At 43.5% G+C, this 23,760-nt stretch overlaps 2 protein-coding genes across 10 annotated transcripts in view; one reads left to right on the top strand and one right to left on the bottom strand.

Annotated features, from left to right (window-relative positions):
• The window catches only part of NUMB (NUMB, endocytic adaptor protein), a 194,363-nt gene extending 175,256 nt beyond the window's left edge, over positions 1-19,107 (top strand). For 4 of the 7 annotated variants that reach the window (XM_025391611.1, XM_025391609.1, XM_025391612.1 and 1 more), the window contains 6 exons: positions 1,265-1,405; positions 6,312-6,516; positions 9,468-9,761; positions 11,325-11,471; positions 14,660-14,806; positions 17,028-19,107. In XM_025391611.1, the coding sequence (XP_025247396.1) occupies positions 1,265-1,405; positions 6,312-6,516; positions 9,468-9,761; positions 11,325-11,471; positions 14,660-14,806; positions 17,028-17,743 (1,650 nt within the window). In that variant the 3' untranslated portion in view covers positions 17,744-19,107. The remainder of the gene's footprint in view (positions 1-1,264; positions 1,406-6,311; positions 6,517-9,467; positions 9,762-11,324; positions 11,472-14,659; positions 14,807-17,027) is intronic. The other 3 variants (XM_025391615.1, XM_025391613.1, XM_025391614.1) reach the window with 1 other exon arrangement.
• A 597-nt stretch (positions 19,108-19,704) lies between these two features.
• Positions 19,705-23,760, bottom strand: part of PAPLN (papilin, proteoglycan like sulfated glycoprotein) — a 37,748-nt gene continuing 33,692 nt past the window's right edge. For 2 of the 3 annotated variants that reach the window (XM_025391794.1, XM_025391795.1), the window contains exon 26: positions 19,710-21,848. In XM_025391794.1, the coding sequence (XP_025247579.1) occupies positions 21,679-21,848 (170 nt within the window). In that variant the 3' untranslated portion in view covers positions 19,710-21,678. Of the gene's footprint in view, positions 21,849-23,760 lie in introns of all 3 variants that reach the window. The other variant, XM_025391796.1, reaches the window with a different exon arrangement.

Here is a 23,760-nt window from a genome sequence, read left to right as displayed (position 1 = left end):
TATAATCAAATAAGCTACCTGATAAAACCAAAAACGTAACATTTCCAAGGAATATAATGGAATCCAGACTCTCCACATACAACATTCACAATGTCTACAATGTGGTTACTCAGCATACAACAAAACAGACAAGTCTGACTTATTCTCATCAAAATAACAATCAATAAAGACCCAACTTCAAGATGACTCAGATGTTGGAATTAGCAGACAGATTTTAAGTACCCTCCTTCATTATTTGACCAAGAAATAAACATCTCTTGTCTTTGAGTCATTATATTGTTTTGTATTTATAGCATCACCACAACTAGTACAGAAAATGGCACACTGAAGTAGAGTGCTACCTTAACAGAAATGAAAATAGTGTATAGTAGGGATTATAACTATACTCAGTGACAGAAAGAAAATATGTTCATATTGAATGAAGAAAGAGAAATCTTGGCAGAGAATAGAAACTATGAAAAAGAAACAAATGGCCGGGCGCGGTGGCTCACACCTGTAATCCCAGCACTTTGGGAGGCCGAGGCAGGTGGATCATGAGGTCAGGAGATTGAGACCATCCTGGCTAACACAGTGAAACCTGTCTCTACTAAAAACACAAAAAATTAGCCGGGTGTGGTGGCACATGTCTGTAGTCCCAGTTACTCGGGAGGCTGAGGCAGAAGAATTGCTTGAACCCTGGAGGCAGAGGTTACAGTGAGCCAAGATCGCGCCACTGCATTCCAGCCCAGGTGACAAAGTGAGACTGTCCAAAAAAAAAAAAAAAAGAAAAAGAAACAAATGGAAATTCCACACCTGAAAAAATATAGTATCTGAAGTAAATTCACTGGATAGGGTATATCTAATATAAAAAAGCAAGGCGCAGAACTGTGTGTGTATGTGTGTAGTGTTCATTGTGTAACGAAGGTAGCATAAACATGACTATTACATGTATTTGCTTATATTTGGAAATAAACCCAAAGGATTAAAGATACTGATTTACATATATTGTTGAATGTGGAATCTACCATGAAAGAGATGTAAAACTAGAATCAACAAGCATATGCTTTAGAACATGTAGATGAGAGAGGTATCTGGGTAAAGTGCCTCTTAGGATATCTGCTAAGTCTAATTCTCAGTATTTAAACTGCTGGACACAGATCTAGCTATTCCATAGCCTAGTTGTATCAGATGTATGGATTGTGCATCATGAAATGAACATCCTGTGTTCTGAGAAGCTCAAATAACCTCATAAGTCTTCTCTTTCTTTGTGTGTCCTATTTTCTAGGACCTCATAGTTGACCAGACGATAGAGAAAGTTTCTTTCTGTGCCCCAGATAGGAACTTTGATAGAGCCTTTTCTTACATATGTCGTGATGGCACCACTCGTCGTTGGATCTGTCACTGCTTCATGGCTGTCAAGGACACAGTGAGTCCAACAAATATGTATTTCATGATGAGTATTCTCAGTTAGCTGGGCTCTTTCTGGGTTTGCTCAGCCAAGCGGTTTCTACTACATTTTTAACAAGTTTGTGCTGCTACAGCTGCTCTTGGAAGTGCCTAAATTAGCCTACTTTCAGCTCCTTTTATTCAAATATTTTACACTCTTGGTGTAACCCCGGGAGTTGCAACTCACTGAACAAAATGATTGGCTGAAACCAAAGATCATTAAAGGAAGATAAAAATGGTCTGGTGATAGTGGTTGCTAAACTTTATTTGAAACTTTTAATTATTGGAAGTATTTTCAGGGTTCTTAAATGTATTTGTTTGCTAACACATATGGGTATGGTATTAAAAATGTATTTGCAAAGAGACTGCTACAAATGAAAGAACTTGGCTGGGCCTGATGGCTCACCCCTATAATCCCAGCACTTTGGCCAGGGCAGGAGGATCACTTGAGACCACAAGTTGGAAACCAACCTGGGTTATGTGGCAAGACCTCATCTTCACAAAGTTAAAGAAAAAATTAGCCAGGCATGGTGGCACATGCATGTAGTCCTAGCTACATGCCTTGGGAGGCTGAGGCGAGCAGATCACTTGAGACCACGTGTTGGAGGCTACAGTGAGTCATCGTGCCATTACACTCCAGCCTGGGTGACAGAGTGAGACCTTGTCTCCAAAAAAAAAAACTGAGTTGGAGTATACTTTCAACTATTATAAAAACAGAAATACTGGCCAGGCACGGTGGTTCACACCTGTAATCCCAGCACTTCAGGAGGCCGAGGCCGGCAGATCATGAGGTCAGGAGTTCAAGACCAGCCTGGCCAATATGGTGAAACCCCCGTCTCTACTAAAAATACAAAAAAATTAGCCAGGCATGGTGGCACATGCCTGTAGTCCCAGCTACTTGGGAGGCTGAGGCAGAAGGATTGTTTGAACCCAGGAGGTGGAGGTTGCAGTGAGCTGAGATTGCGCCACTGACTCCATCCTGGGCAACAGAGTAAGACTTCATTTAAAAAAAAGAAAAGAAATACTGGCCGGGTATGGTGGCTCACACCTGTAATCCCAGCACTTTGGGAGGCTGAGGTGGGCAGATCACCTGAGGTCAAGGGTTCAAGACCAGTCTGGCCAACATGGTAAAACCCTCTCTCTACTAAAAATGCAAAAATTAGCCAGGTGTGGTGGCGCATGCCTGTAATCCCAGCTACTTGGGAGACTGACTCAGGAGAATCGCTTGAACCGGGATGCAGAGGTTGCAGTGAGCCAAGATTGTGCCACTGAACTCCAGCCTGGATGACAGAGTAAGACGCCATCTCAAAAATAAAACAAAAATAGGCCAGGCACGGTGGCTCATGCCTGTAATCCTAGCACTTTGGGAGGTCGAGGTGGGCAGATCACTTGAGGTCGAGAGTTCAAGACCAGCCTGGCCAACATGATGAAACCCTGTCTCTACTAAAAATACAAAAATTAGCTGGCCATGGTGGCGGTTGCCTGTAATCCCAGTTATTCAGGAGGCCAAGGCACGAGAATTACGAGAATTGCTTGAACCCAGGAGGCAGAGGTTACAGGTGAGTAAAGCTCTTGCCAAAGTTTAATCTGGACGATAAGTAGTGGCCATGCTCTAAAAATTGACCAAAATTGTTTAAAGATCTTTGAGACACTGGTGTAAACAAATGCTAAGAACTCAGGCTCTGAGTCAGATATGGGTTTCAGTTCTGATTCTGGTTCTTACTAGCGTGGGATTTGGGGCAAGTTACTTAACATTCTCTGTCTTGGTATATACTTCTATAAATGGAGAAAGTGGTTGTGAATACTAAATTGGATAATGAGTATAAGCACACTTAGCATGGGGTCTGGCCCACATTACTCCAAAAATTTTAGCTAGTAATGTTTAAGCTGTTCTTCCTTGGTTTGACACAGGTGCTTTGAAAATGAGTTGAAGTAACTGAACTATGCTTTTGTCCTCTGTTTCTCAGACCCTAAGTAAACTACAAATTTAGTATATTTTGCTATCACTACACTTTAAAAATCTGGAGTTCAAGAGTTTCCAGATACTAATTTAAAAACCATTTTATTGTCAAATCATGGCCCGGCAGGCTGTTTGAATCTCCTAGGCCAGCAGTTCTACTGTATCAAAATCACCTGGAGGACTTGTTTTAAAACATAGATTGCTGGGCCCCATCTCCAGCGTTTTTCATTCAGTGAGTTTGGGGTTGGGACTTCAGAATTTGCACTTAAAGTTCCCAGATGATGCTGTTGGTTGGGGATGAGGTCACTCTGCAACAACTTCTGCCCTAGGCCTAGGAGAAAGAATAAACTTCCTTGACCTGTAGCTCTGTCCTTATAATAGAGCTGCATTCAAATGCAAACACATTCGAAGAATCTTTCAGTACTCCTGTTTCATGCTTTAACATCTGGCCTAATATCGTCCTACTGGGAAGTTAGATGGAAACTCATGTGGATTCATAGAGTAATTCTGTCAGTCTTTAAGTAGTCAAAAGTTTTTTTAAAAAAGTTTAAAAGTTTTAAAAGAGTAAAAAGTAGTCAAAAGTAGTAAAATCTTAGGGACATAAAGCATTTTAAACCTCTACCTGTCCTTATGATAACTAACACTGTCATGCAAAATCCAGTGAAGCGACTTGTTCAGAGCCGTGTGTAGGAGCAGCTGCCTACGTGGTGTGATTTTGAGAACACCACAAAAGACTTCCTGTTCCCAAATATCTCTTCTCACTGTGAATGATGCCAACAATTATACCATCTCTAGATTTTTTATTCCACAATTAGCAAAATGGTTTAAAATACAGATAACCCTGCTAAAAATAATCCATTAAATTTATTAAATTGACTCTGGGTAATCCAGTATATCTATATAAAGCAGTGTTTTGTTCATATACATACGTCCTCCACTCCTCCCACACACAAATCGGTTTTCTCTGCTTAATTCTTTTATAAGTAGACAGTGTGGATGAAAACATGCTTTCGCTTTTGCCTATGTTTGGTTGGGAGGTAGAGTTGGGAATTAGAGAGAACTAGAGGAAGATAGGAAAGGTATGGGGGAAAACCTAAAAGCACTGAGGGCCATAAATGAGGAGGGTTGCTTAGAGGGAGGTTTCAGAAAGGGGAGACAGCAAAGCGTTTGTCTCATTGTTAGTGTTTTTTGAAACAGGGTCTCACTATGTCACCCGGGCTGGAGTGCAGTGGCACAATTACAGCTTACTGTAGGTTTAAGCGATCCTCCCACCTCCCAAGTAGGACCACAGACACACACCACCACCACACTCGACTAATTTTCTTTTCTTTTTATTATTATTATTATTTTTTAATTATTATTATTTTTTGAGACAGAGTTTTGCTCCTGTTGCCCAGGCTGGAGTGCAGTGGCACGATCTTGGCTCACCGCAACCGCCACCTCCCGGGTTGAGTTCAAGTGATTCTCCTGCCTCAGCCTCCCGAGTAGCTGGGATTACAGGCATGCGCCATCATGCCTGACTAATTTTGTATTTTTAGTAGAGACAGGGTTTCTCCATGTTGGTCAGGCTGGTCTCGAACTCCTGACCTCAGGTGATCTGCCCGCCTCAGCCTCCCAAAGTGCTGGGATTACAGGCTTGAGCCACTGCACCCGGCCTTTATTTTTATTTTTATTTATTTTTTGAGACAGAGTTTCGCTCTCGTTGCCCGGGCTGGAGTGCAATGGTGCCATCTAAGCTCACAGCAACCTCTACTTCCCAACTTCAAGCAATTCTCCTGTCTCAGTCTCCCAAGTAGCTGGGATTACAGGTACCCGCCACCACGCCCAGCTAATTTTTGTGTTTTTAGTAGAGATGGGGTTTTGCCGTGTTGGCCAGGCTGGTCTCGAACTCCTGACCTCATGATCCACCCACCTCGGCCTCCCAAAGTGCTGGGATTACAGGTGTGAGCCATCCCACCTGGCCTAATTTTCTTTTTTTTTTTTTTTTTGATAGAGACAGGGTGTCACTGTATTATCCAGGCTGGTCTCAAACTCCTGGACTCAAGCGATCTGCCCACATCGGCCTCCCAAAGTGCTGGGATTACAGATGTGAGCCACCATGCCCAGCCGCATTCCTTTTTAATCACTGGAATTGTATTTGTTTATCAGAAGTTTTAAGTTTGCACCTTTTTTTCCTAGACTTACTAACACTGCATTAAGCTCCTGAAATATGCCTTGCCTTTCCAGTAGTTTCTTAGAAATGGCTGGTAAATATTCCCTCTCCTTCCCCAAAGGGCAGCTAGAAGCTTGCATGTCAAGGCTTGAAACCTTGCATAGAGTCTTCTAAGCTGTTGGCCAGGGCTGACATGACAGAGACTAAGTGATAAAGAATTCTCCATGGCTGCTTGCAAAAGCGCAGGTTGCTGGTTATCACTTTACTTCAAGGCTTGTAACAGTGAATTGAACCATCATAAGCACTACCTAAGAAAATTTATTCATTTAAATTAATTTGGCATATGAGAATATATTAAAACAATTTTAAGTTGGAATTTGCAACATCTTGCTTTCATAAAAACAGACTTATTTGGGCCGAGTGTGGTAGCTCACGCCTGTAATCCCAGCACTTTGGGAGGTTGAAGCAGGTAGACCACTTGAAGCCAGGAGTTGGAGACCAGCCTGCCCGACATAGCAAAACCCCATCTCTAATAAAAATACAAAAATTAGCCAGGTGTGGTGGTGCGTGATTATAGTCCCAACTACTCAGGAGGCTGAGGCACGAGAATTATTTGAGCCTGGAGGCAGAGATTGCAGTGAGCAGAGACTGTGCCACTGCACTCCAGCCTGGGTAACAGCAAGACTCTGTCTCAAAAACAAAAAAAAAGGACTTATTTCTATGTAATTGTTAGTAATGTAATTCTGAAAAGCTTTTAAAACCTGCTCTCTACAGGGTGAAAGGTTGAGCCATGCAGTAGGCTGTGCTTTTGCAGCCTGTTTAGAGCGCAAGCAGAAGCGGGAGAAGGAATGTGGAGTGACTGCTACTTTTGATGCTAGTCGAACCACTTTTACAAGAGAAGGATCATTCCGTGTCACAACAGCCACTGAACAAGCAGAAAGAGAGGAGATCATGAAACAAATGCAAGATGCCAAGAAAGGTACAATCTGTTCTACAGTGTGTATTTATGGAATGCAGTTTTTCCCAACAAGGTATTATTTTGAAGCTACCAGGGATAAGTTTTCTCATAATCAAAGAGAACCCTTAGCAATATAAAACCTTATAACAAAGCTGAAAATCTTAAAAACTGCTTCCTTTAGAGTGGTAGTTTAATGGCTTCAAAAATATTTACTCCATTCTAGTAAGCTATCTGAGGAATCAGAGTGCGGTTGAAGAAGCTGCAGAGACATCTCTTACTCCCTTCCTTCCATCCTGAAATACCTTTTTAATTCGGATGCATCTGATCTCTATGAGAAGCAAATGAACCAAGTACCTGCATCTTAAAGAAAGCAGCACAGGTCCCAGGGCTTAAGGCTGCAAAGCATCCACAGACTATGATGCTAGCAGAGAGATTTAACAGTAATACTGCTTATATGAGATTATTGCTGGTTTTTAGTGCTTTCTAGTCACAAAAGTCTATAGATTTTGAGAGGTAAGCCTATAACTCTTTTTCCCATAGCTCTGTTAATTTAATTTAGGGTGTGATTTTATAGAGTGTTTTATTTAGGTACACATGGCATCACAGCAGAAATGCCTGTACAAACATTCAAGTTAGTCGGCAGTCTATAAATGTGAGATGGGTATATTTTAGAACCAAATGATAGGGCTTGAAAATATTTTTGCATTCTTGTATATAAGTAGGGTTAAAACCAACAAGACAAGCACAAACAATTCAGGTTAACTAATAGACATTAATATAATTTTGAGGCCAGGTATAGTGGCTCACAGCTATAATCTCAGTACTTAAGGAGGCTGAGGAGGAAAGATCACTTGAGGCCAGGAGTTTGTGACCAGACTGGACAACATAGACCCTATCCCTAAAAAAAAAAAAAAAAATTAGTTATCCATATTTGGTGGTGCACATCCATAATCCTAGCTGCTTGAGAGGCTGAGACCAGAGGATTGCTGGAGCCCAGGAGTACAAGGTTACAGTGAGCTGTGATCATGCCACTGCACTCCTCCAGCCTGGGTAACAGTAAAACCCTGTCTCTTAAAAACAAACAAATATATATATATGATAATTTTTTTACTATAACCTTTTAGTTATAAAGTAGTCTTTTGTTGTTGTTGTTTTGGTTTGATTTGTGTTTTTTTTTTTCCTTTTTTTTTGAGACAGAGTCTAGTTCTGTTGCCCAGGCTGGAATGTAATGGCGCAGTCTCCACTGACTGCAGCCTCCACCTCCTGGGTTCAAGCAATTCTCCTGCCTCAGCCTCCTGAGTAGCTGGGATTACAGGTGCATGCCACCACACCCAGCTAATGTTTGTATTTTTAGTAGAGATGGGCCAGGCTGGTCTCGAACTCCTGATCTCAGTTGATCTGCCTGCTTTGGCCTCCTAAAGTACTGGAATTACAGGTGTGAGCCACTGCACCTGGCCTTAAACCAGCCCTTTTAGATAGCAGCATTGACTAAAATACTGACCCAAACAGCTCTAATTCTTAACCCCCCTCCAAAAAAAAAGCATACATATTTTTATTTGAAATGAAATTATTGATAGTGATTTTTTTTTCATTTCTTGTGAATATTTGCACCAGGAAGCCAAAGGGGGAGAAAATCATGCTATCTATACTAGAAAATTTAACCTATATTACTGTTATTTAATATGCTTTAGTGGTCTTCAGACTATTCACTAATTAAGCATGTTCTTTAATACCACCAAATAATATTCATTGTTATGTACAGCAACTGCAAAGAGATTGAGTCCCAAGATCTACAAAGGATTGTGAGAGTTGGTGGTTGAGATTTGTCACAATCAGAATGGGACTCGACTGGTACCCACAGTTTTATATTTAATCAAATTTAATCCAGTTCAAAATTTTACTACTGCATGCTTTTATTCAAATGAACCACAAATGCATGATTTAAAGACTGCTTTAGGTTGGGCGTGGTGGCTCACGCTTGTAATCCCAGCACTTTGGGAGGCCGAGGCAGGTGCATCACCTGAAGTCAGGAGTTTGTGACCAGCCTGACCAACATGATGAAACCTCGTGTCTATTACAAATACAAAATTAGGGCCGGGCGCGGTGGCTCAAGCCTGTAATCCCAGCACTTTGGGAGGCCGAGACGGGTGGATCACGAGGTCAGGAGATCGAGACCATCCTGGCTAACACGGTGAAAACCCGTCTCTAATAAAAAATACAAAAAACTAGCCGGGCGAGGTGGTGGGCGCCCGTAGTCCCAGCTACTGGGGAGGCTGAGGCAGGAGAATGGCGTGAACCCGGGAGGCGGAGCTTGCATCTCAAAAAAAAAAAACAAAAAACAAAATTAGTTGGGTGTGGTGGCATGCACCTATAATCCCAGCTACTTGGGAGGCTGAGGCAGGAGAATCACTTGAACCTGGGAGGTGGAGGTTGCAGTGAGCTGAGATCATGCCATTGCACTCCAGCCTGGGCAAAAAGAGCGAAACTCCATCTCAAACAGTAAATAAATAAATAAAGACTGTTACGTATGACATTCTTTGACACTTAATCAAAGATACATGGTTAAACTTATGCTTATTTAGACCTTTCTAATGCTGCAGTTCCCAAAGTTCTCCTCCCCTAACACACAAGCATTGAAAATCATGAATCATTCTTTAAAAGGCCATATATTAGGAATTCATAGGAACTGAGTTTTTAAGATCTTGTTCACAGTCTTAATTTATAAATCACTGAATGAGAATAAAAGATCTAACATTTCTGTCTTAGTAGATGTGCTGTGTGACATATAGTACGTTACTAAGCCTTTTATCTGTCTGGAAAATGGATCTGAACCCTACTTCTAACTTACCTTTTAAGAGACATTGGGAAGGAAATGGGTAAAAGGACCTAGAGGGCTTTCACATTTGTCAGCTCTGTAAACTCAAATTATTTGAAGACATTGCTAAGGTCTTCATTCTCTTTATTTTCTTGAGCTGAAACAGATAAGATAGTCGTTGGTTCATCAGTGGCCCCTGGCAACACTGCTCCATCCCCATCCTCTCCCACCTCTCCTACTTCTGATGCCACGACCTCTCTGGAGATGAACAATCCTCATGCCATCCCACGCCGGCATGCTCCAATTGAACAGCTTGCTCGCCAAGGCTCTTTCCGAGGATTTCCTGCTCTTAGCCAGAAGATGTCACCCTTTAAACGCCAACTATCCCTACGCATCAATGAGTTGCCTTCCACTATGCAGAGGAAGACTGATTTCCCCATTAAAAATGCAGGTAATGTAGCATCTACCTGACTCACTGGGTACTCGAGCACTGAAGCATTCTCATCACTTTCCATGAAGACACTGATCCCATTAAACTAGGCATTCCTCTTTCCCTGAGGTTGGTTGATAGTTGTTATCTTTTGTCATTTCCCATAGTGGGAAAACTAAGGTCCATGGAGGGGGATGTGAATCCATAATTTCTCTTCAACAAACAGGCATCAGAGCCATTGTGGAATTTCTAGCCCAAGCTTCAAGATTTGTGGTTTGTCTCGATGTAAGGGCATTCACTGCCTCTCAGCCAGCCTGCTTCCAAACATCAAGGGTCTCAAGTTTCTATTCTTATTCTGCCATTTGGGACCCAGCAGGGAATTAATTAAAGAGGCCTTAGAAACACATAGCATTACCAGCAGAAGAAATGGATATGTGCTCATTGTCCTTCTGGCTGGTTGGCTCCATAGGGAGGAAACTCTAGACAGGTGTCTCGTGTGCATCTAAGATCTGTTGTTCATCACAGACAGTGGACTTGTTCACAAATATTCATTACCTTTCAGAACTGTCCCACAGGCCTTCGTGTGGCCTCTGTACAGCTATGCCAGCCCCTATAGGTCTATCCTCATCATAAAATCTGTAGCTAAAGTATTAGATCTGGTCAGTGGTTTTGTTGGGCTCTATTTTACCTCGCTCTGAGACATGTCAAGCCATTGCTATAACAGAATATGAGGAAGCTGTCTCAATAGGCCATTCCTACTGATGGTATAAAAGTACAGAGTTAAGTTCATCTGACAGATGAAACTAGGCCTAAAGAATAGTTGGACTAGATGATTACAGAGGGTCTTTTCAGCTCTCAGCTCAGGTACCTCATTTGAGCTCAGTCTCCTTCTAGGGCAGACAGGGAATAAAAACTATTATTCTCTTTACAGATGAGCAAACAGAGCTTTAGCACACATAATTAGCTTCCTTAGTGATACAAAAGTATCCTAGAGTCTGTATTAAGATTAAAGGCCCTAGCGTCCTACACCTCTGCTCACTTTTTCATGTTATCATAGATCATATGCTAAGTACTAGAGACTTTGGAGAAAAATGAGATTGATGACATTATCATAGTTGTTACAGAGAAAAGCACTGAGCATCCACTAGTGTCCCAGACTTTAACCCATTTTCCTGACAGAATTACTAAAGGCTCCAGAACCTAATTCAGATCACAGCCTTGAGAACACGTTGGAAGGCATACAGGTTGCATATGTCTTCTAGAAAGATCTGGCTAGCTAAACATCTTGGCACGAAAAGGACAGATTCCCAACAGTGTTATAAGAGGAGGAAATGAAGAAATAAGAGAGGAAGATGTGCCTTAGTACATTAATTGTTGATATTTTATACTTTCCCATCTGAAAAGCCAATGAAATTGTGGCCAGTAAATTTTTTGAAACTGGTTTTGTAGCCCCGCCATACAGTTAATTGAGCCTTTTTTTCCATAAACAAGAGATACTGTATAAAATGCCAGCTTGCATCATACTGTCAAATTTCAGAATTATTCCGTTTTTGTGTCTGGAGCCATTTTCTGTTTGCCTTGCAGTGCCAGAGGTAGAAGGGGAGGCAGAGAGCATCAGCTCCCTGTGCTCACAGATCACCAATGCCTTCAGCACACCTGAGGACCCCTTCTCATCTGCTCCGATGACCAAACCAGTGACAGTGGTGGCACCACAATCTCCTACCTTCCAAGGTTGGTGCCCTCTGACCTGCTCAGCTGTTCTCTTTACAACCAGTACTTTTAGTACACTGCTCACTGACTGTAAGTTGGCATCCTGAGCTTCCCAACACCTGGTCAGACCCATTAATTTCTTATTTGATGTCTTAGATTCATTGATTTCTCTATTCAACAATGTCTTTGTGCTTTGTTCCCCTTCCTGTTTTCTAAGATGTCTGTGTTTGTCATTCTGCATGTGCCCATCTTTCACCCCATTCTATAAGAAATTTCTATAGTCCCAACCTACTACTTTGACTGTTAAAGATCAGCATACCCAGCCAGTTTCCCAAAAGCAGTAGTCATCAGAATTGGTTCAAAGGTTATGCTTTCTTTAGTGTAGTTGTTCTCAACCAGGGGCAAAATTTGTCATTCACTGTCTGGAGACATTTTGGGGCTTTACAAGTTGGGGGTTGGGGGTGTTACTGGCATGTGGTTAGAGGCCAAGAATGCCACTAAACATCCTTCAGTGTAAAGGACAGCACCCACAACAAAGGATTATCCAGCCCAAAATGTCAGTGGTGCCAAGGTTGACAAGCCCTGGACTCACCTAGTCTCTGCCCTGTCAGAGAGGCTCATAAAGAAAAAGGCACTCCTTTGAGCTCTGTAGTTCATCTTCTATAACAAGTATCTTAAAATTTGCGTTTGTGGCATTGAAGAGTTAAAAGTTGTTTTCAGAGATACTAAATAGTGGATATTGACTTGGAGGTCAGCAAAGAATTTATGTAACTTAAATTACAGACTTGTAGAATTTCAGCTGCTATAATTGCTCTTTCTCCGTTTCTTTCGAAAGGAGCTCAGAGAAAGTTTTACTCTGGAGATAGTGCCCTGCTTCTACTGGAAGAACTGCACGCTTTTCCTCCAAGGGTCTTTTTCTTTTTCTTTTTAATAAACCTTCATAGTCATGTATACCAAATGACTTTTCATGTCATCTAACAAACATTTATAATACCAGTAATAATAGGCACAATTTATTGAGCACTTACACATTGCTTGCCACATTGTGGTAGGTATTCATGCATTATTTCATTTAATCCCCACAACAACCTTGTGAGGTAGGTGTTACAGATGAAAAAAAAAAAGAGGCTCAGAGAGGATAAGTAAATTGCCCAAATCATACAGACAGGATTTAAACTCAGGTCTTCCTGAATATAGTACCCATTACATTCTGCTGATTCTGCCTGCCTACAAGGCACTAAGTGCACACAATTGAATATTTCAGTTTCCTTTCCCTGCCTTTGAAGGGCTCCCAGTTTCTAGGTGAAAAAAAATTTATTTTGTCAACGAAAAAGCAAAGGCAGTCTTTTAGACAAATCCTAGGTAAATAGTACCAACACCGGCCAGGCGCAGTGGCTCACGCCTATAATCCCAACGCTTTGGGAGGCTGACGCAGGCAGATCGCTGGAGGTCAGGAGTTTGAGACCAGCCTAGCCAACATGATGAAACCCCGTCTCTACTAAAAATACAAAAGTTAGCCGGGCATGGTGGCAGGCACCTGTAATCTCAGCTACTCGGGAGGCTGAGGCAGGAGAATCACTTGAACCTGGGAGCCAGAGGTTGCAGTGAGCCGAGATCATTGCACTCCAGCCTGGGTGACAAGAGCGAGACCCCATCTCAAATATATATACATGGTACCAACACCATAGGCATAGGCTGTCCAGTCCTAAAAAGGACATAATTATATTGTAGGTCAGGGGAAGGTGCTTGTCTACACCATACTAAATGTTATTGAGAGTTGGGCTAAGGAGTAGAAACTAATATAGATATCTGGAATAAAAGGAACAAGCATTTGCAGATTTTAATAAGGGGAGATGAGGAAAGAATAGTAGGTACTTTGTGATATTGTAAACATCACAGGGGGGAAAAACATCTTTGTAAAAAGTTGAAATTAATTCTGTAGCAAATTACAAATTTATCAAGCAAATGAAAACATACCAACTTTGATTTCTCATCTGTAATAGGGGGATAATACCAGACTCATGGGGTTTTCGAGAGAATTAAATGAAATGATGCATGTAAAATATTAGCTTAATGACTAGCACATAATAACGAATCATGTACACATTTTAACTTTTGTGTTTTTTTTTGTTTTTTTTTTTTGAGACGGAGTCTCGCTGTGCTCTCAGGCTGGAGTGCAGTGGCGTGATCTCGGCTCACTGCAAGCTCCGCCTCCCGGGTTCACACCATTCTCCCACCTCAGCCTCCCAAGTAGCTGAGACTACAGGCGCCCGCCACCACGCCCGGCTAGTTTTTTGTATTTTTAGTAGAGACGGGGTTCACCATGTTAGCCAGGATAGTCTCGATCTCCTGACCTCGTGATCCACCCGCCTCGGCCTCCCAAAGTGCTGGGATTACAGGCTTGAGCCACCGCGCCCAGCCACATTTTAACTTTTGAAAAGGAAACAAGGAGTAATTTTTTTTTTTTTTTTTTTTTTTTGAGATGGAGTCTTACTCTGTTGCCCAGGCTGGAGTGCAGTGGTGTGATCCCGGTTCATTGCAACCTCCGCCTCCCAGGTTCAAGCGATTCTCCTGCCTCAGCCTCCCTAGTAGCTAGGATTACAAGTGCACGCCGCCACGCCCAGCTAATTTTTGTATTTTTAGTAGAGACAGGGTTTCGCCATGCTAGCCAGGCTGGTCTCGAACTCCTGACCTCAGGTGATCCACCCACCTCAGCCTCCCAAAGTGCTGGGATTACGGGCGTAAGCCACCATGCCTGGCCTATTTTTAACCAGTATTATTGTTAACATAATTTGACCTTTTGGAAAAGTGAAGAAGAGGGAAATGCTGTACCTACTTCATTATGCCAAAGGCTAAGCTATATTTAGAATAGTTAGATATTTTTTGCTACTCCTAAGACAGAGCAGCTCTGTTCACCTTAATTTGAAATTGTTGTTGTAGGTTTCATTTCCCCTCTCCCCATGAACATATTTTCCTAGGACAGTCATTTGACTTTACTATACAACCATTTAAAAATTACAACCTCTAATTCCTTCTTTGCCTAATGGTATGTACATCCAATGCAAGATATCATGGTTTTCCCAAATACCAACTCTTCTCTCTCTCCATTCCACCAGTATTGTACATTCACTTGACTGACGCAGCTCCAAGGGATCACTTGTACACCCTGCATGAATTAACTCCATTGATGTTGTCTGCTCCCATTGTAGCTAATGGCACTGACTCAGCCTTCCATGTGCTTGCTGCTAAGCCAGCGCATACTGCTCTAGCACCCGTAGCAATGCCTGTGCGTGAAACCAACCCTTGGGCCCATGCCCCTGATGCTGCTAACAAGGAAATTGCAGCCACATGTTCGGGTAAGGTGGCCACAGATGGTGTTGAGGATTTCTGGGATCAGATAAGTGACCCTGGTTCTAAAACTCAGCCAGTTAGCTGAGTGGGAACTAGGGAGGAATCCTTTCAGGAAACCTACGTTCCCTCCTGGAAATAAGCTACTTACATAAGGATGGTGAAGGAGAACAAAAGAGAGACTGATAGTCATTAGGACTGTGGAACCAAACCATCCGTAGAGCTTTTATAAAATACAGATTCCGGCTAGGCGTGGTGACTCATGCCTGTAATCCCAGCAGTTTGGGAGGCCGAGGTGGGTGGATCACGAGGTCAGGAGATTGAGACCATCCTGGCCAACATGGTGAAACCCTGTCTTTATTTAGCCAGACGTGGTGGCATGCACGTATAGTCTAGTCCCAGCTACTTGAGGCTGAGGCAGGAGAATCGCTTGAACCCGGGAGATGGAGGTTGCAGTGAGCCAAGATTGTGCCACTGCACTCCAGCCTGGGCGCCAGAGCAATACTCTGTCTCAAAAAAAGAAGAAAAAAAAGCAGATTCCAGGGCCCCACCTCAGAAAATCCATCACTGGATTTGGTGACGTGCAGACATGCCTGTAGAAAGAGGAGGCCCTGCCTCGTACAATAGGAGGCCTACAAAAAGTGTTACAAAAAGCACTTCATTTTTGCTTTTTTGTACCTTCTAGTTTTTCTGTAAAAAACATCTATTAATTATAATAACCAAAAAAAAATTTTTTTTTTCTTTTTTTTTGAGACGGAGTATTGTTCTGTCACCCAGGCTGGAGTGCAGTGGCACAATCTTGGCTCACTGCAACCTCCATCTCTAGGGTTCAAGCAACTCTCCTGCCTCAGCCTCCCGAGTAGCTGGGACTACAGGTGCATGTCACCATGCCCAACTCATTTTTGTACTTTTAGCAGAAATGGGGTTTCACCATGTTGGCCAGGCTGGTTTTGAACTGACCTCGTGATCCACCCACCTTGGCCTCCAAAAGTGCTGGGATTATAGGTGTGAGCCACCACACCTGGCCTCAAAAGGTTTTTTTTTTTTTTTTTTGAGACGGAGTCTGGCGCTGTCGCCCAGGCTGGAGTGCAGTGGCTGGATCTCAGCTCACTGCAAGCTCCGCCTCCCGGCTTCACGCCATTCTCCGGCCTCAGCCTCCCGAGTAGCTGGGACTACAGGCGCTGCCACCTCGCCCGGCTATTTTTTGTATTTCTTAGTAGAGACAGGGTTTCACCGTGTTAGCCAGGATGGTCTCGATCTCCTGACCTCGTGATCCGCCCATCTCGGCCTCCCAAAGTGCTGGGATTACAGGCTTGAGCCACCGCGCCCGGCCAAAAGGTTTTAACATAAGTAATAAAGGCAGTTCACCACAAAGACAACATATTTCTGGAAGCCAGGCAAGGGCCAGCAAGATATGGCCAGATTACTGGTTATTTTCTTTTTGCTCTGTGAGAGCAGAAGATGAATTGCCTTGGGCCCTTTAGAGGATGTGCAAGCTAGGTTCTTTTTGTTTGTTCGTTTTCTGAGACAGAGTCTTGCTCTGTCACCAGGCCGGAGTATCTCGGTTCACTGCACCCTCTGCCTCTCAGGTTCAAGCAATTCTCTTGCCTCAGCCTCCTGAGTAGTTGGGACTACAGATACATATCACCACGCCCAGCTAATTTTTATATTTTTAGTAGAGACGGGGTTTCATCATGTTGGCCAGGATAGTCTCAATCTCTTGACCTCAGGTGATCCGCCCACCTCGGCGCACCTGGGTTTGTTTTTTTTTTTTTTAAGACAGAGTTCTCACTGTGTTGCCCAGGCCAGACCGCAGTGGCATAGTCATAGCTCACTGCAGCCTCGAACTCTTGGGCTCAAGTAGTCCTCCTGCCTCAACCTCACAAGTAGCCGGGATTACAGGTGCGAGCCACCACAACCAGCTAGTTTCCGTATTGTGGATGAGCCATACCAACAGGGAGGGGTTTCTGACATCAGTCAGCTGCCTTGGTTTAATGCATTTGAGCTATATCTAGACAGTGCTTCAGTGTGGCTGACACAGCAGCATGGTCTTGACAAGTTTTCTTCATCCTACCACAAAATCCCAGTTGGTAATAGACTTTCCTCCTACCTATCAAAACCACAAAATGTCCCACTGGGGTGACATGTTGTACATGTTAGGATCATTCAAATAAGGTGAGGAAAGATGCCCCTAACGGATTCTTTTGTCTCTCATCTTGTTGGTTCCAGGGACCGAGTGGGGTCAATCTTCTGGTGCTGCCTCTCCAGGTCTCTTCCAGGCCGGTCATAGACGTACTCCCTCTGAGGCCGACCGATGGTTAGAAGAGGTGTCTAAGAGCGTCCGGGCTCAGCAGCCCCAGGCATCAGCTGCTCCTCTGCAGCCAGTTCTCCAGCCTCCTCCACCCACTGCCATCTCCCAGCCAGCACCACCTTTCCAAGGGAATGCATTCCTCACCTCTCAGCCTGTGCCAGTGGGTGTAGTCCCAGCCCTGCAGCCAGCCTTTGTCCCTGCCCAGTCTTATCCTGTGGCCAATGGAATGCCCTATCCAGCCCCTAATGTGCCTGTGGTGGGCATCACTCCCTCCCAGATGGTGGCCAACGTATTTGGCACTGCAGGCCACCCTCAGGCTGCCCACCCCCATCAGTCACCCAGCCTGGTCAGGCAGCAGACATTCCCTCACTACGAGGCAAGCAGTGCTACCACCAGTCCCTTCTTTAAGCCTCCTGCTCAGCACCTCAACGGTTCTGCAGCTTTCAATGGTATAGATGATGGCAGGTTGGCCTCAGCAGACAAGCATACAGAGGTTCCTACAGGCACCTGCCCGGTGGATCCTTTTGAAGCCCAGTGGGCTGCATTAGAAAACAAGTCCAAGCAGCGTACTAATCCCTCCCCTACCAACCCTTTCTCCAGTGACTTACAGAAGACGTTTGAAATTGAACTTTAAACAATCCCTATGGCTGTGTATCTTGTCCATACCAGACAGGGAGCAGGGGGTAGAGGTCAAAGGAGCAAAACAGACTTTGTCTCCTGATTAGTACTCTTTTCACTAATCCCAAAGGTCCCAAGGAACAAGTCCAGGCCCAGAGTACTGTGAGGGGTGATTTTGAAAGATGTGGGAAAAAGCATTCCTAGAGAAAAGCTGCCTTGCAATTAGGCTAAAGAAGTCAAGGAAATGTTGCTTTCTGTACTCCTTCTTCCCTCACCCCCTTACAAATCTCTAGCAACAGAGAGGCAAAGTATCTGAACAAGAATCTATATTCAAAGCACATTTACTGAAATATAAAACACAACAGGAAGCAAAGCAATCTCCCTTTGTTTTTCAGGCCATTCACCTGCCTCCTGTCAGTAGTGGCCTGTATTAGAAATCAAGAAAGAACAGGGTGGTTTGTGCTCAGGCTAGGGAAGAGAGAGGCAGGCTCTGCTGCCAGAATTCCCAGGAGGGCATATCAGCAACTGCCCAGCAGAGCTATATTTTGGGGGAGAAGTTGAGCTTCCATTTTGAGTAACAGAATAAATATTATATATATCAAAAGCCAAAATCTTTATTTTTATGCATTTAGAATATTTTAAATAGTTCTCAGATATTAAAAAGTTGTATGAGTTGTAAGTAATCTTGCCAAAGGTAAAGGGGTTAGTTGTAAGAAATTGTACATAAGATTGATTTATCATTGATGCCTACTGAAGTAAAAAGAGGAAAGGCTGGAAGCTGCAGACAGGATCCCTAGCTTGTTTTCTGTCCTTCATTGTAAGTAGCACATTGCAACAACAATCATGCTTATGACCAATACAGTCATTAGGTTGTAGTTTTTTTTTAAATAAAGGAAAAGCAGTATTGTCCTGGTTTTAAAAGCCTATGATGGAATTCTGATGTCATTATTTTAATGGAATCAATCTAAATATGCTGTATAGAGAATGTATCTTTTATATATTGCTGCAATTTCCTTATGTTAATCCTTCTTTAACACTAAGGTAACATGACATAATCATACCATAGAAGGGAACACAGGTTACCATATTGGTTTGTAATATGGGTCTTGATGGGTTTTGTTTTATCCTTTAAATTTTGTGGGGATGGGGATGGGGATTCTGGTTTTATTAGCTTTGTGTGTGTCCTCTTCTCCCAAACCCCCTTTCGGTGAGAACATCCCCTTGACAGTTGCAGCCTCTTGACCTCGGATAACAATAAGAGAGCTCATCTCATTTTTACTTTTGAACGTTGGCCTTACAATCAAATGTAAGTTATATATATTTGTACTGATGAAAATTTATAATCTGCTTTAACAAAAATAAATGTTCGTGGTAGAAACTTTTGCCCATGAAGGGCTATTCTTTCCCCTTTCCTTTATTAGTAAATGAATGTACTTTTCATTCTTTTGGTCTCTCTCTCCATTCTACTGCTGCTGCAAATCCCTAGTTTAGTGACTAGAAAAATACCCTTAAGATTCATATTTTCATTCATACTTTAAGCTTAAGTTAATCCTGAGTGTATCTCTAAAGTCAGATTCTTGCTGCTCAAAGTGTGGTCTGGAACAGCAGCATGGATGTCACCTAGGAGCTGGTTAGACATGCAGAGTCTCAGCCGCACCCCAGGACTGGGGCAGTGCCTCTCAACCTGGGCTATGCAGTAGAATCACCTGAGGATACTGTTTTAAAATCCTAACGCCTGGCCTATATTCCAGACCAATTAAATCAAAATGTTAGTGGGGCAGGGGGGCCCCCTAGGTTGTGTTTTGGATTTTTTTTAAGCTTGCAATATGGTAGAAAGTTGAGAACCACTGGCCTAGAATGAGTTTTACCTCTAATCTTAGCCCACTATTCTGTGACTGGTTCTATTAGAACTAGTTAGCTGCTAGTTAACCTCAAACTTACCTTCTGACGTGTTTATACCAATAGGCCAAATTCTGGTTTAATTAAACTGGGGAGCCCAAGAAAGTGGCCTTTATTTTCCAATTTCTATAGCAAAACCAGCCATAAGTGAACATGGATGCTCTTCAGTATTTTTCCAGTATTAAATGAAAAAAGACCTCTGCCCCAGCCCACATTTCCTTTGTTGAATGAGTAGTAGCAGACTGAGAAGTGTCACTCACCCATGATGTGGTTTGTCCCTTTTCCAGCCAGTGTGTTGGTAATAAAAGTCACCCTTCAGAGCTTTGGTCCCTGGAATGCCTGTCTTTCCTGTGTCCAGGAATAACCTTTGCTACTAGGCAGTCCTCTGGAAAATTTGTAGACGGTTAAAGTGGAAAGGGACTTGGAAGCTCATAGAATCCATGCTTCTTGTTTTAGCATCAAGGAATTAGAGGTCCTGAGAGATGAAGAATGTTGTCTTCCAACTCAAACCATTTCTGAAACCATTTCCCTGTTACTGCATTGCCCACCACCCTTCCCCATTCGTATCCTCATCCTGCTAATGCTGTTTTTAATGACAGTCTGATTTTTCTCTGGCAGCAAACATTTTGCTTCACAGATTCCTACTTAAGGAAGAGAGGGGTTCCTCATTGTCACTGTACAGAGCAGGCTGGTCAGCTTTATACAGGTGCAGGTGAACCTTCACAGCCAGATTTGCATGTTGGCCTCAGGAGGGCTTCAAGGTCCAACATCTCGATGACGTAAGGAGCTTTTCTAGTTCTTTCATGCTCAGATAACAGTGCTAACTGCTGCTGTCTCATCAGAAATCCCTGTTTGAGGTCTTACATCTATTCCATTTTGCCAACAAGGGTTATGCAGTTAACCCTCTGCACCGGAATTAGAGCTGACTGAGGCACTGCCTAGAAGGGTAAGAAAGACTAGAGCAAGGAACCACGGCTGGTTGTAGCACAGAATACTTCCCTGATACAGCAAGAGTTAGCATGCCCCTTAAAAAACAGGTGTTAACTTTGAAATCATTACACATCTCCCTGTCCAGCTTTAAATTAAGTGGAGCCCTGACAGCTAACTTTAAAACACACTGATGGGCCGGGCACAGTGGCTCATGCCTGTAATCCCAGCACTGTGGGAGGCCGAGACGGGTGGATCACCCGAGGTCGGGAGTTCAAGACCAGCCTGACCAACATGGAGAAACCCCATCTCTACTAAAAATACAAAATTAGCCAGGCATAGTGGCACATGCCTGTAATCCCAGCTACTCGGGAGGCTGAGGCAGGAGAATCTCTTGAACCCAGGAAGCAGAGGTTGCGGTGAGCCAAGATCGCACCATTGTACTCCAGCCTGGGCAAGAAGAGTGAAACTCTGTCTCAAAAAAAAAAAAAATTAAAAATCAAAAAATGTATTGATGGCTGGGCATGTTGGCTCATGCCTGTAATCCCAGCACTTTGGGAGGCTGAGGTGGGCAGATCATCTGAGGTCAGAAGTTCGAGACCACCCTGGCCAACATGGTGAAACCCCGTCTCTACTAAAAACACAAAAATTACCCAGGCATGGTGGTAGGCATCTGTAATCCTAGCTACTCAGAAGGCTGACACAGGTGAATCACGAATCCAGGAGGCGGAGGTTGCAGTGAGCTGAGATTATGCCATTGCACTCCAGCCTGGGCAACGAGAGTGAAACTCAGTCTCAAAAAACAAACAAATGCATTGAACTATTCCTGTGTAACAGAAATTACAAAGGGAAGCTGTAAAGTAAAGGTTATTCTTATCCAAACAGATTGCTCTTCTTGACAGCAGCCTGTGGTTATGTCAGAGATGTAAACACTGCTGAAGGCTACAGAGGGAAGCTGGTACTGGCTGCTGTTGTGGCTAAATACTGGGTGGGTTTTTGAAAGAGCCAATGTATTCCAGAAGATAACTCCCTTTGCCAGCCAGAGGGAGGAAGCCAAGAGTCCATCTTCCTTTCTTCCCAGCTCTATGAACTATTTTGGACTGGGGCTGGAACTAGCCTTCATCCCTACTGCCAGATGGGCTGAGCGTGAGGCTGGAAACGTGAACAGCTGGCACAGCAGAAGCTGGAGTAATACTCGTTGCCACAGAGCTGGGCCTGTAGGATCAAATCACAGTTGGCCAGCTCTGGCTGGTCGATGCACTCTCTGCCAGGGTCCCTGGGCTGGGTGGTGGGTGCTGCAGAACAACGGGGGAAAGAGAAGGTGGTGAGGAAGCTCTGTGTATGCTGAAAATTCTCACCTGCCATTTCATTTCCTCAAAGGAATTACAATTAGACACAGCATTGTATCTGCCAGATTCAAAATGAAGTGCACTTACCCTGTAACCTTTTAACAACCATACGTACAAACTCTATGAGGGATGATGATTCCTACCTGTTTTTTGACCTCACTTCAACACGCAGTGGTCCTCCCGTTATTATCTGTGGCCTCAGCCCAGTGAACAGCTCTTCCTAGACTCCCAAATATTTATTGACTGGATGATTAAACATCTCTTGAAGTTAACTCCTTACTTTTGAGACCTGAATTACTAAATGACAACTGGTTTGGCCTCTGGATTGGGAGAGCAGGTAGGATCAGCCCCAAGTAAAATTTTGAGTTAGCAAGAGCTCTTATCTTTTCCCTTTCTCTGCTGGGTTCCTCCAGCCATCAAAGTTTTGTCCCTTCAATGTCACCAGCTTATCTTAGTCACCTGGGTCCTCATCATTCCAGTTTTTCACTTTCCCCAGAGGAAGCAATGCATATTAGACAAGGTAATAGGAAAACAGTCCTTTTAACGGTGGCTCTAATGGTATACTGAGAACAAAGCCCTTATTTTACCTCCCTCTGTACTTACTAGGAACATCTATATCTCATAACTCCCTATTAAGGGTTTCATTCAGCTGGGTGTGATGGCTCATGCCTGTAATCCCAGCACTTTGTGAGGCCAAGGCGGGCAGATCACAAGGTCAGGAGTTTGAGACCACCCTGGTCAATATGGTGAAACCCCATCTCTACTAAAAATGCAAAAATTAGCCAGGCATGGTGGCGTACCCCTGTATTCCCAGCTACTCGGGAGACTGAGGCAGAAGAATTGCTTGAACCCCAGAGGCAGAGGTTGCAGTGAGCTGAGACCACACCACTGCACTCCAGCCTGGGTGACAGAGCAAGACTGTCTCAAAAAAAAAAAAAAAAGTTTCATTCTACTGCTTCATCTCTCTTCTGAAAGGAGTTCTTAAAACTCAGCTGACTTAGACCAGAGCAGTATCTTCCCTGAAGTTAGACCTCAGGCAGCCAGAGAAAGCTTATGTTTCTCCTCTCTCCCCTTGTTTCCTCACAAAATACCGCTAAAAGACTGTACCTAGCAGCAAACAACCTTACAAAGGTTTGGTATGTTGGTATAACCAGAATGTTACCTACCTAAGTTTACATAGATAACAAAGCCATTAATGCATATTGTTTCTAAAAATCTAACTTTGGTATCAACTCTGTCTGAGCTGGTACAGCCCAAGACCTATCATAGAGGGAACTCAGCATAGTGATTAAACACACCAGCTCTGGACCCAGTCTGCCTGGGCTCAATCTGGGCTCTGCCACTTACCAGCTGGGTAACTCTGGGCAAGTTGCTTAAGCCCTTTATGCACATTTCTTCATCTGTGAAATGGGACTAATAATAGCACCTACTTCACAGTGATGTTGAGAAGTCCTCCCAGTAGAGCTATGTCCCTTTTACCTCAGCCTGACTACCCCAAGGCCTCCTACCCTGGTGCTAACACTGAAGTTCAATGTGCCACCCAACCACGAGTAGGGCAGGGTTAGGCAGCCTCACGCCATGTGACCCAACAAAAAATGAACAGGTGAGAGCAGCCAGCAGAGGACCGGAAGACAGTGGCCAGACTGAGGCCATGTCTGTCTCATCTGGGCACACATCTCAGGTCATTTCAGCTTGGTGACCAGGTATCAGGCAAGTTTCTCTTTTTTTTTTCCATATAATCCCATCTGGAGCTCATCGCAAACATAATGTCTAGATCCTCTTAACAGTTCTCACTGTGAATACTTCAGTAAATCCAAATTGCCTGTAAGATGCATTATTTTTGTACCAAGAAAATAAC

This window comes from Theropithecus gelada, chromosome 7b, assembly GCF_003255815.1.
Source record: "Theropithecus gelada isolate Dixy chromosome 7b, Tgel_1.0, whole genome shotgun sequence".
NCBI lineage: Eukaryota > Metazoa > Chordata > Mammalia > Primates > Cercopithecidae > Theropithecus > Theropithecus gelada.
Note: the sequence above shows the minus strand (reverse complement) of the source record. Positions and strands in the feature narration are given on the sequence as shown.